The sequence below is a fragment of the Nannospalax galili genome, unplaced genomic scaffold, assembly GCF_000622305.1.
Source record: "Nannospalax galili isolate Female #2095 unplaced genomic scaffold, S.galili_v1.0 scaffold108, whole genome shotgun sequence".
NCBI classification, from domain to species: Eukaryota; Metazoa; Chordata; class Mammalia; order Rodentia; family Spalacidae; genus Nannospalax; species Nannospalax galili.
Genome location: NW_008358988.1, coordinates 1,273,419 through 1,288,456, shown reverse-complemented (window position 1 = coordinate 1,288,456; position 15,038 = coordinate 1,273,419). Strand labels below are relative to the sequence as shown.

General features: G+C 42.4%; 1 protein-coding gene and 1 pseudogene across 1 annotated transcript in view; both read left to right on the top strand.

Moving 5' to 3' along the window:
* Positions 1 to 250: 250 nt before the first annotated feature.
* The window catches only part of Lonp2 (lon peptidase 2, peroxisomal), a 101,062-nt gene continuing 86,274 nt past the window's right edge, over positions 251 to 15,038 (top strand). Inside the window, exons 1-4 of the mRNA XM_008822626.3 lie at positions 251 to 623; positions 2,853 to 3,087; positions 7,500 to 7,631; positions 11,190 to 11,312. Of these exons, the coding sequence (XP_008820848.1) occupies positions 391 to 623; positions 2,853 to 3,087; positions 7,500 to 7,631; positions 11,190 to 11,312 (723 nt within the window). The 5' untranslated portion in view covers positions 251 to 390. The remainder of the gene's footprint in view (positions 624 to 2,852; positions 3,088 to 7,499; positions 7,632 to 11,189; positions 11,313 to 15,038) is intronic.
* LOC103725302 lies at positions 12,262 to 13,557 on the top strand (annotated as a pseudogene).

Sequence of the window (15,038 nt, the reverse complement as noted above, 5' to 3'; positions counted from 1 at the left end):
CAGGCCTGGGGGCGGGGCCAGACGACAGGGACTCGAGCGGTGGGGGCGGGGACAGGGACCCGGGCCTGGGGGCGGGGCCAGAAGCGAGGGGCCGTTCCTAGGGACGAGGCTGTAGCGCAGCACCAGAGGCCTCCGCGTTTTGGGCTTGGGGGCGGGCCGTACCGCACGCCGGAAGTGATGGCGTTTGGGCCTGGGAGCCGGCCTTTAGCTCAGAGCCGGAAGCTGCGACCCCTGGGCCCGGGACCGGCCTAGGGGCGGGGCCGGAAGCGGAGGCCCAAGGGCCTCGGGCGGGGCGGTAGCGCGCTGTCGGGGGTGGCTCCTGTAGGCTCCGCGAAGGTCGCGTAGAGCTCCACTGGCTTCCCGACAGCCGGGGTGCTCAGGGCCGCGGCCATGTCGTCGGTGAGCCCCATCCAGATCCCCAGCCGTCTCCCGCTGCTGCTGACCCACGAGGGCGTGCTGCTGCCGGGCTCCACTATGCGCACCAGCGTGGACACGGTCCGCAACCTGCAGCTGGTGCGGAGCCGCCTGCTCAAGGGCACGTCGCTGCAGAGCACCATTCTGGGTGTCATCCCCAACACGCCCGACCCGGCCAGCGACACGCAGGATCTGCCGCCGCTGCACAGGTAGGCCGGGCAGCCCAGCGGCCTCCTCGGACCGCGGCGTCTCAGTCCGCTCACTTGAAACGTGGGAGTGACGGACATCCATGACCGTTAGTGAGATAACTCGTGAAGCAGTGCCTGGCACTCAGTGGAAACTGTTGTTAATTACCTGTTGCTGTTTAGAGTTTGAGCTGAACCCGCGGCTCACCCGGCCCCCTTCGGTGTCCTAGGCCAGTGCTGTTTACTTTCCAGGCCCCTCCCCTTCCCTCCCTTCCCCCTTCCTACCGTTCCTCCTCTTCCCTCCCCATTTGCTTCCCCCTCCTTCCTCCTTACCTCCTATCTTGTTCTCCAGCGGAAACACTATATTCCAGAGGGTTCTTCATTTTCTGTGCCGTTCCCAAACTGCACCATGCAGTAAACTTGTGGGTGCTTTGCTTCTACACTCTTTGCCACTCGTTTTCTCCATCCCCAGTAAACCCCACTCCTTCTTGAAGTGCTTTTCCTGTTTGCATTGCCCCTTGTCTCCCGTGAACTTTATTAGCTTCTCCCCTCTGCTCCTTCCTAACATTTTTCTTAGGCCCCAGGCTTGTCACTAGCTTGCCCTGCACCACGGCTGTAGTTCTGTGACTTGGGGGAGAGAATTATCTATGTCTGTTTTTTCATCTGCAACTTTCATCCATCTCTTCGGTGTGTTATGACGGTGCAATCTGTGTAGACTGCTGTGCACCATGCTTAACGGATAGCTATGCTTGCCAATACTGCAGGGTGGTTGTGGTTATTATAGTGCACTTGAAGTGTGGCTGGTCCAGTATGAATTTTAGTACTGAAAGTGTGTCCCAGGAAGTCCCTCAGTCCCAGGGTAGTTGGTCAAACTGTGCCACAGTGTACAATGCACACTTGGTTTTGAGAAAGCATAGAAAATGTTGATTAATAAATGTTATATAAAGTAAATGTTGTAATGCTAATAGTTTGACCATTTGGGGTTAAATTCAGTCTTGACATTTCTCCTGTTTTTGCTTTATACGTGGCTACTAAGATCACAGATGGAGCTCATATTTTTATTAGACAGTGCTGGTCTGTAGTAGGTTCTCCATTTCTTTCTCTTTTTTTTCCTTTGGTCTTTTTGAGACAGGGTCTCCCTATAGCCTTACCTACATGCAGGCAATACGTGCATACACGTAAAGTAAAAATAATAAGTAAAATTAAAAAAAAAATTTTTATTCTCGGGATTGGAGAGGTGGCCTCTGCTCTTGCAGAGGACTCAGGTTCTGGTTCCAGCACCCACATGGCAGCTGATAGCCGTCTGTAACTCCAGGGACATCTGATGCCCTCTTATGACCTCTGAGGCCATTGCAGGACATGGATGTACTTATGTACACGGAGTCAATCCATTCATACACATAAAATAAAAATAACATGTATATTTTAAATGTCATTCTGGCATTCTACTTGGTATAATTAGGCTATATAATTGTCAGCTACTTTTGTTCTTCCATTTTTGTACTTAATGACACAAATGTATCGGAATTCATACCTCATTTTTAACAGAGGTACCAGCTATAGTGAGATTATGTGCTTTGGACCTCAGCAGATGGTAGTGACCTAAGAGACCATATACTGAATGCTAAATTACATATAGAAATGCTTCATTTATACATTAGCTGCTATTTATTTATTGTTGATATTTTGAGACAGTGACTCTCTGTAGCCCCAACTGACCTGGAACTCATTATATAGACCAAGCAGGCTGGCCTTGATCCCACAGAGATCCTCCTGCCTCTGCCTCCTGGGTGTTAAATGTGTGCACCACCACACCTGTAATACTCTTTATTTTTTAAAGAATTTCTCGGGAAAGATGACATCCTTTTAAAAGAGTTTCTTTCACTAAATTGTTTAGTTAGCATACAAAATAGTGAATTTCATTGTGACATTTTCATTTCATACATATGTATCATTATATTTTGTTTCTATTTGTCTCCCATCCACTGTCCCTGCCCTCTTAGGCCTCTTCTTCCCCTCTTAGTGTTCCCTTCCTACTTCTATGTCCTGTATACATAGATAGTATGTGTGTTACATGTGGACATATAAATTTAAATCTGTGAGACGAAATTGTGTGGTGTGTGTGCACATATGTACAAATTTAAATCTGTGAGAGGAAATGTGTTCTCTGAGTCAGGAAAAGCCAGCCACTTTTGAAGAGAATTTCTGTTCTGCCATATTAAGTGAAAAACTGACGTTTTGTATGTTTCTCAGGATTGGAACGGCTGCTCTGGCAGTTCAGGTTGTCGGCAGTAACTGGCCCAAGCCCCACTATACTTTGCTGATCACAGGCCTGTGCCGGTTCCAGATCATCCAGGTCTTAAAAGAGAAGCCATATCCTGTTGCTGAAGTGGAACAGTTGGACCGTCTTGAGGAATTTCCCAACACCTGCAAAACCAGGGAGGAGCTAGGAGAGCTGTCAGAACAATTTTACAGATACGCTGTACAGGCAAGCGGCTTTCATTTGTCCCTTAAAACTTTTTTACCCCTTCGGGTCTTTGCTGTCCTAAGATGTGATATTATTTTAAAGTTTAAAATAATTCCCAGTGCCTCCAAACCAGGTAGTTATTAAACATAGTGTTTAATGTTAAAATTAAAATACCACAAAGGTACACACATGTAGCACACACACATACACATGCAGGAAAAACCCCCATACACAAAGAATAAAAGTAAATTTTAAAAACACCACAAGTTGTTAATAAAATACCAAGTCACCAAATTATAGAGGTTATATTGCTTCAGAAGTCTGGGTCACACTGCAGGTCAGTGACTGTGAAAGGATAGAGCCATAATGGACTCATTGCAAGTATGCTTAAACCCTTGAATCATTGAAATGCTGGGAGGGAAGCACACTTTGGGTATGCAGCAAGAATTCTAGGTTTCAGGTTTTTTGGTCAACTCTGGATAAAATTTAAACTTCTGCCAGGTATAGTGGCACACGCCTTTAATCCCAGCCCTCAGGAGGCAGAGGCAAATGGATCTCTGTAAGTTCAAGGCCAGCCTGGTCTACATAGTGAGTTCCAGGCCATCTAGGGCTACAGGAAGACCCTGTCTCAAAAAGACAAAAAAAAAAAAAAAAAAAAAAAAACTTTACTCACCCATCACATTATAAATGGTCTACATAGTGAGGTCCAGGACAGCTGGGGCTACAGGGAGACCCTGTCTCAAAAAAAAAAAAAAAAAAAAAAAAAAAAAAAAGTAAACTTCTTCACTCCATTTCACTTAAAATTTTATTGAAAAATGCATAGAGGTTATATTATCAAATGTAATCTTTTACTTTTCTATTGTTATAATCCAATGACTGTGATCAAACCTTGAGGACCAGGTAGTGTCTGTAGGTCTTCATTTCAAAACCATTGTTCACTGAAAAGTGTCTTGTGCAGATATTCACAGCTTGTGGTATTTGCACCTGATCGTCATTTGAAATGGCACACTCCTGTCATGGTGAACAGTGATAGAAATGTGGAAGATTTGGAGATGTAACTCTAGTGCTGGAAGAATGACTCTGAAGAAGGGACCTTCAGTTTGCAAAGCAGAGCAGGAATAGGTGCTCATGTTCCTGTTGAGTGGCAGGGGTGCGGGAAGAATTACTTTTCCTGCAAAGCTCCCTGTGTCACACGGAGATGCCGCTTTGTGGCTTCCTTCCCCTTCTCTTTCCTTCTCTCCAGTTTGAATCCACAAAAACCTCTTAGATGTGAAGGTTTTATAGTGACATGAGAAGAACTTCCATAGGGAAGTGTTTTAATTTTTGCTTTTTCTGGTTGTGGTACATATTCAGCTTTGTTTCATTTTTATATCTATGTCTTATTTCCATCTGAAGTACTTGTATGAATTCCACTGACTTTGTTATTCCTCTAGACTGTCAGAGTGCTTATGAGAGCTTCTCTTTCATGCCCTTCCGTACCTTCCTTTAAAGCTCTTACAAGTAGACTTCTTCAGGAGCTTCCTAGCTGATTTTTATGCCTTTCATCTTTCATATGCCTTTCATCTGCTCACTGAGCCTTTCTTTAAAAACAACAACAAAACAAAACAACAGCAGCAACCCAGGCTGACCATATGTTTTAATGGTGTAGTTTATCAGATAAAGGGGCGGGTAGAGTTTGAATTTCTTAGTGTCATGCTAAGGCCCTTCAGAACCTGTCTCAGGGCCTGTCTTGACTCAGCTCTTAGTTACCACATTGAGATCAATAGTCGTAGCCAAGAGAGTAGCAAAAAAGCCTTATATTTGTTACTTTTATGATTTTTCTGGCACTCTTTTCTCTGAATTTTATATTTTCTATGTTTTCTGACTCCTGTATGGTGTTACTGTTACATTCTCTGTGCTCTCCACTCATATAGTAATGTTGTTATATTGTATTGAAATTGTCTGGGAGATCTGTTTCTCCTACCACACTTGAATGCAGCCCTGCTTCAGCTATCCTGTATGAACAACATACTGTGTTTGCAAATACCGTTCCAATCATAAGAAGGGGGATGAATTTTGACTTTTATTTTCTGAGAATGAATTCCTAGGAACAAGATTCTTCGAGCCTTTATTATGATCTTCTCCCATAAAAACATCTTTATAGTTATACTTTCCTTGATTCATAAAAGTAATAGGTAGTTAATTCCCTAAATTACAGTTTTTAGAGCTCTTTGATTATTACTGGCATATGAAAACACTAGAGGATTTGGTACATCATTTATAAAATGGTATGAGCCAAGTTTTGCTATGTTAGCCACAAAATCTCACTCATATAACTGAGGCTTATGTCTTGCTCTGGCCTCATGCCTAGAATTTACAGATGTGCTAATCTACCTTTTAGTATTACTTGCAGACAGAGGTAGATTGGAGTTTAATCTCAGAAAACTCTTATATCTGAGGCAGAAAAAGAAATATGGTAAATCTTTCAATGACTGTGAATGTTTGTGCCCAGAAGGAACTTTGATATGCCTCTCATGTTTCAAAGGTCTACTTAAGATTTGTAGCCACCTCTACATTCAGAGGTGAGAAAGAGCCTACCAGGTGCCCAGAAGAAAAGGGAATATTTGTCAGTAGCCCTAATGACTACCATAGTTCCTGAGAGCTTGTCTTTGTCTTAATCTGTTATAGCCTATGAGGTTCATTCATTCTACTATCCTCGCTAAATATCAGTATTCAGATTCTAATTAGCATCTGGTATGCTAGAAATCAACATTTCAACTCCTAATTGGCTGTCATACATTGTAGTTATGTGAGAGAATATCCTATTCCTGAGAATAAGGGGCGGTGCAGCTTGGAGATGTCCAACAGTAATAACAGTGTGTCTGGGGTCCGTAGAGAAAGTGCACATGTCACAAAATAGGAAGACTTGATGAATCTAGAAGAGGGGTACTAGTCTTGCAACTTTTTTCTGATTTCGAATTTTTTCCAAAATTAAGTTTAAATCACAAAGCTTTTAATTTTAATATTAAATACTTTATAGTCAGATTTTTGCTTTTCTTTTAATTAGGCATTAAAAGTTTTTATTACATTTTATTTATGTATTTTGTGTGCATGTATATGGGTACGGTTGACAACATGCACACATACCAGAGGCCAACTTGTGGAACCAGTAATCCCCTTCCACCGTGTGAATCCTGGGGATTGAACCCAGGTCCTCAGGCTTCAATGCCTTTACAGGCTGAGCCATCTCTCTGGCCCTCTAATAAGCATTTTGAAAGTACTCCTTTCTGAGGCTTGTATAATGCCTGCACCGTGTGAATCAGTGTGCTACCGAGTTTGGGACCACCAGGAAGGACAACTCAGACTCAAAAAGTTGCTAATCAGCTGGTCAGGGACAGCACTCTGAGCCAATTTAGGGAGTGCCGAGCTTTTTTTTTTTTTGGTCTTTTTGAGACAGAGTCTCCCTGTAGCCCCAGCTGTCCTGGAACTCAGGAACTCACTATGTAGACCAAGCTGGCCTTGAACTCACAGAGATCCGCCTCCCTCTGCCTCCCAAGTGCTGGGATCTGCCACCACACCTGGCAGATAGGAGCTTTTTAAAAAGAAATTCCAAAAGGTAAAGTCCTTAGTACAAAATATAAGCTTTTGTGATTTTAATTAGAATTTTAAAGAAAAGTTCTCGGGGCAGGTGAGCTGGTAATCTTGGCAGCTGCCTTGAGGAGGAGAATGGTGGGGAGAAGGGAAGAAAGCCATGGAGCCATGCAGGGTTACAGCCAGCATGGAGGTCAGACGCATGGCTGACTGGCAGCCACATGGCTGGGAGAAGGACGCTTTAGAGAAGGTAAAGAAATACAAGATGCTAGGGGCAGCCCAAAGCATTAAAGAAAGCATGTTTAGAAAAGGGATATGGAGAAGGAAAGGAGAAATTACGCTTTTCAAAGAATTCAGAAGAGTGGGAAGACTTACAGGCTATATGACTGGCTGGTCCAGAAGTTCTGTGCTAGGAGGTGGGATTCCAGACAGGAAAAGTTTGCTATCTCATTAGCACTCTAGGTATTCTGCCCATCTATTTAGCATAACTTAAGGTGAACCTGCCTTCCTAGGGGTGGTCCTATGACCAGATGATTTACCAGTGAAACTGGAAAGGTGGGTCTTTCCACAGACTAGATTTTATAAGCTTGACATCTTACGGGGCTGTTAGCTACTCTAACACCAGGACTATATGGGTGTGTTCCTCAGCTCTTCCTGGAACTTCTGGCCCCAGGCCAGGGTAAGGTCTGGTACAGCTCACCAAAATGTCTTATACAAAATGGAGGAGCTTGGGCTACTACAAGTGATCTTTCAAACAAAAGATACAGTCCCAAATACTAAACCTGTATGAAAATCCAAATGTTTTAGTTCACAAGTAATGCTGCACAATTTCATTAAACAGACTTTTTTTCCCCTCCCTTTAGTTGGTTGAAATGTTGGATATGTCTGTCCCTGCAGTTGCTAAATTGAGACGTCTTTTAGATAGTCTTCCACGGGAAGCTCTACCAGACATCCTAACTTCAATTATTCGAACAAGCAACAAAGAGAAGCTCCAGGTACAGTGATCCATTCTTAAGTGTTGGGGGTTGTTTACTTATTATTAGATCCAGACAGTACTTACATTTTGACCTTTGTAAAAACATGCTAGATACTCAAGAAGTAGTTAAAATGCCTTTTCCAGCTGGGCGTGGTGGCACATGCCTTTAATCCCAGTACTCAGAAGACAGAGGCCAGCCTGGTCTACCTAGTGAGTTCCAGGCCAGTTGGGGCCACAGGGAGACCATGTCTCAAAAATAAATAAATAAATAAAAATTTAAAAAATATATATATAGCCGGGCGTGGTGGCGCACGCCTTTAATCCCAGCACTCGGGAGGCAGAGGCAGGCAGATCTTTGTGAGTTCAAGGCCAGCCTGGTCTACATAATGAGTTCCAGGCCAGCTGGGGCTCCAGGGAGACCCTGTCTCAAAAAGGACAAAAAAATAATAATAAATATAAATAAAATGCCTTTACCCTAAAAATTGACTTTCTGCCAGGCGTTGTGACACATGCCTGTAATCCCACTACTTGAGAAGTAGAGGCAGAAAGATCAGAAGTCCAATGTATCCTTGTCTACACATCAAGGTCAAAGCCAACTTTGGCTACATGAGACCCTATCTCAAGAAGAGAGAAGGAAGTGGGTGGTGAGGAAGTAGGCAGAGAATGAGAAACTTTCAAAGGTGAGTGTCTTCACCAGGCGTGGTAGCACACACCTCTAATTTCAGTACTCTGGAAACTGACAGGAGGATCAAAAGTTGAAGGCTAGTCTGGACTGCTTAACCATACTCTTGTCTCAAAAAAAAAAAAAAAACTCAAGTGATTGTTTACACAAACAATGCTTTATTTTTTGTGCAATCAGTAGTAGTAGTTGGTCAATTAATGGAAAAAATGAAAATCATTTTAAAAAGTAAATATTTAATTTTTGAAATTTAATTTTCAAAGTGTGTGTGTGTGTGTGTGTGTGTGTGTGTGTGTGTGTGTGTAGGCAGGCCACAGTTCGATGTTGGGTTTCTACCTCTATCACTTTGCATCTTACTTTTTTGAGACACAGGATCTGACTGAATATGGAGCTCACTGATTGGCTATACTGGTTGGCCAGATAGCTGCAGGGCCTCTGCCTATGTCTACACCACGCCCCTCCCCCCATGCTAAGGTTGCAGAGATTAGCCACCCGTCCCAGCTTTTATGTGGGTCCTGAGGAATCCAAATTCAGGTTCTCATTTTGCTCAGCAGGCCCTTTACCTACTGATCCATCTCTTCAGCCCTGTAAATATTTAATATAAACATATAAACATAGCTTGTCATACTAGTCTCTAAGCGTATGGAGCTGTCCCTTGTATAGGGACTTGCTTTATTAGAATTTTTCATGATGTTTCTTTTATAAATTGTTTGAAATTTAGCAAGTTGGGGCTGGGGTTGTAGCTCAGTAGTAGAGCATTCACCTAGCCTGCACCAGACCCTAGGTTCCATTTCCAGTATGGCAAAAAATGAGTAAATTAATTAAATAGAGTTTTAAAGACACTTGAAAATAATCCAAGTATAGAACCCTAGATCTGCACAACTTAATTCCAAAACTATAAAGCACGTGTTTTTTGCGATCTATTTTTATAGTATTTTTTTGCTTTACTTAGAGTATTTTCAGCTAGGTGTAGTGGTGCATACCTTTAATCCCAACAGAGACAGGAGGATGGATCTCTGTGAGTTCAAGGCCAGTCTGGTCTACATAGCGAGTTCCAGGCCAGCTGGGGCTGCAAGAAGATCCTGTCTCAAAAAGAAAAAAAAGAATATTTTCACTAATACTCTTTTAGTCTGTTTTATTGAGTCTTCCTATAACACGTTAATTTTCATTGAAAGAGCGTTTATTGAGTTACTCAGCACTTAAATGCAGAAATAGTAATTGCAAGTGCAGCTGATACAAGCTGGTTGTGTACACATTCAGTGGGTAGAAGCAGGAGAGAACAGGCCTGCTGTGGAGTCACCTGCTTTGTGGCATTAGTGAGCTTGTTCTGAGGGAGTGGAGAGTGGCAGCTGCTCCAGCAGACTGTCCTTGAGAACTGTTAATCGTGTATAGAAAAACTTAGTATTTGGTGGCTAGGGAGATGGCTCAGTGGGTAAAGTGCTTGCTACATAAGCGTGAAGACATGAGTTCAGATTCTCAGGACCCATGTAAGGCCAGGTGTGGTGGTTGTGCATGTGTTTAATTCCAGCACTGCAGGAGTCAGAGACAGGCAGATCCTGGGGGCTCACCAGCCAGCTAGTCTGGTCTAATCAGCCAGCAAGTTTCTAGCCAAAATGGCAAACTTAAGATTCATTGACAAACCTTGTCTCATAAAACAAGGTGGAAAGCAGTAGAGGAAGACACCTCTGGCCACCTGCCTGCACTGGCACATGTGCATGCATGCAAGCACATACCACAGTGCATATAAACTAATATTTTGTACCTAGAATTTGCTGAGACCCAAATTATAGATATATTCTGGGCTTTAATAAATTAATTCCCAGAAACAGTTGATATCAATTGTGTTTAGTTCTCTCTCATGCTCTTTTCTGTTTTGTTTTCAATACTAAGGATTGAACCCAGGGTTTCACACATGCTAGGCAAGCACTCTACTACTGACCTATATCCCTAGCCCCCTTTTTCTACTTATTATTTTGAAGCAATGTCTTATTAAGTTCCCTAGGCTGACCTTGAACTCATCTAGACCAGGCAGGTCTTGGACTTGAGATCTTCCTCCTTCCTCAGCCTCCCAGGACTGGGATTCCAGGCCTGTATGACCAGACCCAGCTATATGTTTAGGTCTTGATCCTGCGATATACGGCTTCACTTGAAAATGAAAATCAGGGCCTAGAAACATGGCTTACCAGTTAAAAGCACTGGCTGCTCTTGCAGAGGACCCAGGATAGCTAACAATCGTCCATAATTCCAGCTCCACAGGATCCAATACCCTCTTCTGACCTTAGTGGGCATTGCATACTCAGATGCACTTACATGCAGGCAAAATACTTAAATACATAAAATAAAAATAAATAGAAAAATTTCAAATGAAGATCAATTTTTTTTTGGTTCGTGTCTTAGACTTTTTTTCTCCTGCTCATTTCAAACAACTTTGTTGATTAATATAGTTAATTTGGTTGTGTTAGCCATGTTATAGTGTGATTCCTACATGATTACTGAAGGAATTGTTGAAGTTCTTTGATTTAGGGCAGTTGGCAAGGTGACTGCCTCCTGCAGCTCCTTGAAGAGGCTGTGACTGGTCCAGGCCCAGGGTAAATCCACCTGCCTACTCATGCCAAGTGTGTGATGTGGCTGAAATGAGAGGTTCCTGCTGGGACTTTGGGTGAGGCCCAAGACAACACAGTGGATTTAGGGCTGATTCTGACCCAACCCTGCACAGGTAGCTCCATGGTAGTTGCCTAGGGACCACCACACCACCCTGATAGAGCAGTAACGGGCAGTGCCATGTGGATTATAGTTTTGCTTTTTTATAATTTAATAATGCAAGTAGTGGTTCTAATCGCTTGTATTTGGAGCATGTGTCTCTGAAAGAGGTGCTATTGATTGACTCAAATTTCCTAGATTTTAGATGCTGTCAGCCTGGAAGAACGGTTCAAGATGACCATACCACTGCTTGTCAGACAGATTGAAGGCCTGAAATTGCTTCAGAAAACCCGAAAACCCAAGCAAGATGATGATAAGCGGGTAAATCTCTGTCTGTCTCTTTCTTCCCCCTTTTTTTGTTGGTTTTTTTTTTTTTTCTTTTTGAGACAGGGTCTCCCTGTAGCCCCAACTGTCCTGGAACTCGCTGTGTAGACCAGGCTGGCCTTGAACTCACAAAGATCTGCCTGCCTCTGCCTCTAGAGTGCTGGGATTAAAGACCCGTGTGTCGCCACCCCTGGCTTTTTGTTGTTTTTTGTTTGGTTGGTGGGGATTTTTGTTTCTTTTTTTTTTTTTTTTTGAGACAGGGTCTCCCTGTAGCCCCAACTGTCCTGGAACTCGCTGTGTAGACCAGGCTGGCCTTGAACTCACAAAGATCTGCCTGCCTCTGCCTCTAGAGTGCTGGGATTAAAGACCCGTTTGTCGCCACGCCTGGCTTTTTGTTGTTTTTTGTTTGGTTGGTGGGGTTTTTTGTTTCTTTTTTTTTTTTTAAGCAGAGTTTTGCTGTGTAACCCAGGCTTTCCTTGAACTGGCGATCCTCTTGATCCTTGGGAATGTCAAGATTCTGTCAAGATTATGGACATGTATCACCATACCAAGATTATTTCTTATATTATGATTTTTTTCCTCTGTGTATATGTAATATGAAATTTAGTTCTTTTAATAAAAGAAATCTTAAAAGCAAGGTATATATATCTGTTGTTCTAGCCACAAGGGAGACTGAGGCAAGATGATCCCTTGAGTCTAGGAGTTGGGGGCCAGCATGAACTATAGTGCAAGAATTTGTCTCACAAAAACAAACAAGCAAACAAAAAACTTCAGAATTTTTATAAAAGAATATTTTTTTATTTTATGTGTATGAGTATATTGTCTGCATGTATGTTAAGTGCACCCATATCATGCAGTGCCCACAGAGGTCAGAAGAAGGTGTCAGATCCCCTGGAACTGGATTTATGGGCAGTTGTTAGCCACCATGTGAGTGCTGGGAGCTGAACCCAGTCCTTTGCAAGAGCAGCCAGTGCTCTTAACCACTGAGTCCTCTCTTCAACTCCAAGAATATTTTTTTTTAAAGGACAAAAAGTAAAGTTCAGTGTCTTTGAAATTTTGATGTGTTTCTCTGTAGTCCTTTTTCTTGACTGGGTTTTCTTTTCTTTTAGCATTTAAGTCCTGCCTCAGCCTTCCCCAACCTTCCGCAAACACTAGTGTATCATTTTCTTTTAGTAGTAGTTGGAGTTAGTTCATGATGCTAATGAGTTGAGAATTCAGAGAGCATTTAAAACACTTTAAAAATATGGTAGTGGCAGCGCCTCCTCTGTCGGCTTCCTCCTCGCACCGCTGTTCGCCCACGCGCACCAGCCGGCTTCAGGTCAAGGCGACCCGCAGCCCCAGCGTTGTGATTAGTGATGATGAATCAGGCTATGACCTAAGTTTATTTTGTATACCTAATCGTTATGCCAAGGATTTGGAGAGAGTATTTATTCCTCATGGACTAATTATGGATGGGACTGAAAGACTTGCTCGAGATGTCATGAAAGAGATGGGAGGCCATCACATTGTAGCCCTCTGTGTGCTCAAGGAGGGGCTATAAATTCTTTGATGACCTGCTGGATTATATTAAAGCACTGAATAGAAATAGTGATAGATCCATTCCTATGACTGTAGATTTTATCAGACTGAAGAGCTACTGTAATGACCAGTCAACAGGGGACATAAAAGGTTATTGGTGGAGATGATCTCTCAACTTTAACTGGTCAGAATGTCTTGACTGTTGAAGATATAATCGACACTGGCAAAACGATGCAAACCTTGCTCTTCTTGGTCAAGCAGTACAACCCCAAAGTGGTTAAGATCACAAGCCTGCTGGTGAAAAGGACTTCTCAAAGTGTTGGATATAGGCCAGACTTTGTTGGATTTGAAATTCCAGACAAGTTTGTTGTTGGCTATGCCCTGGACTATAATGAGTACTTCGGGGATTTGAATCATGTTTGTGTCATTAGTGAAACTGGAAAATCCAAATACAAAACTTAAAATGAGGGTCCAAATTGAGTCTGCAAAACCAAGGCATACCATTGGTGTGACCAGTAAAACTGTCAAACGTTCTGTGCCATCTGCTTAGTAAAGCTTTATGCACAAACCTTCTAAGAATGTTACGTTTTGTACTTTAGAAGTGGCAGTTGCTGCATTCCTGAACTTTTTATTTGTACGATGAGCCTATAGGCAGACTGTCACTTCCCTTTGATGCCATTTAACTTGTGAGTAAAATAAAACTTTAAAATTACCACTATTAAATAATAATATTGAGATTGTATCTGTAAGTAGTGTTTAAAGAGAAGATATATTAGTTTTTTAATTGGTATTTTAATTTTTATATATTCAGGAAAGAACAGATGTGATTGAATACTGTTAATTATTCCACCTTGCATTTAGAACAGTCTGAAGCAGTCAATTTCACATCAGTAACAGCATCTAAGAGGTTTTGTTCAGTTGAATAAAGCCGCCTTTCAGCAGTGTTGACTGCGTAGCCCCACTTGGGTTATCTCAGTGAATCTTTGTCAACAGTTCCTTTTAAATGCAAATAAATAAATTTCAAAAAATTTAAAAAATATATGGTAGCAAGATCATGAGGAAGAAGAACATAAATAAAGGCTCTTCAGGAAAAAACAAAAACAAACCCACACACACCAAAAAAAAAAACCAGGAAATGAGCTAACACAGAAAATGGATTTGGGGACTAGAAAGATGGCTCATTGGTTAACAGTACTGGCTGCTCTTGCAGAGAACCCAGGTTCAATTCCCAGTACCCACATGGTGGCTAACAACTATCCATAACTCTAGTTCCAGGGAATCTAACACCTTCTTCTCCACGGGCACTGACTGCATGACACAGGTGCACCTACTTACATGCAAACAATACACTCGTACACATAAAATACTTTTAAAAGCTGGGCTTAGGGCTGAAGAGATGGCTCAGTGGTTAAGAACACTGGCTGTTCTTGCAGAAGACCCAGGTTCAAATCCCAGCACCCACATGGCAGCTAACAACTGTCCTCTTCCATCCTCCGTGGGCACTGCACAACACGGGTGCACTTACTTACATGTAGGCAATGCACGCATACACATAAAAATAATAAAATATTTTTGAAAAACAAACAAACTGGGCTTACTGGCACATGCCTTAAATTCCAGCACTCAGGAGGCAGAGGTAGGTGGATCTCTGAGATCAAGGCCAGCCTGGTCTATGTAGTGAGTTCCGCGCCAGCTAGGGCTGCAGGGAGACCCTGTCTCAAAAAGACAAAAATAATTTTTTATCCTTTTGGGCCGGGCGTGGTGGCGCATGCCTTTAATCCCAGTACTTAGGAGGCAGAGGCAGGCAGATCTCTGTGAGTTCAAGGCCAGCCTGGTCTACATAGGGAGTTCCAGGGCAACTGGAGCTACAGGGGGACCCTGTCTCAAAAAAACCAAAAAAAAAAAAAAAATGATACTTTTAAAAATAAAAAAAATTTTTTAAAAAGAAAATGGATTTGTATTTGAGAAAAGAACTTTTCAGCATGATGGAGCAGAAAAAAAGCCAAATTTTACTGAAGCACATGGTGAGAAAACATCATATAATGTAGGAGGAAAAATGGAAGTTTTTTAGTTAGCGAATATAAGTGGAATACTTGTGAAGGAAACAGCAGCTGCAGTAGTAGCTCAAAAAAACAAGTCCCAGGTCTCCTGCTGTTTCATGGAGTCACTTCCTATCACTCCTATTTTTTCATATATATATATATA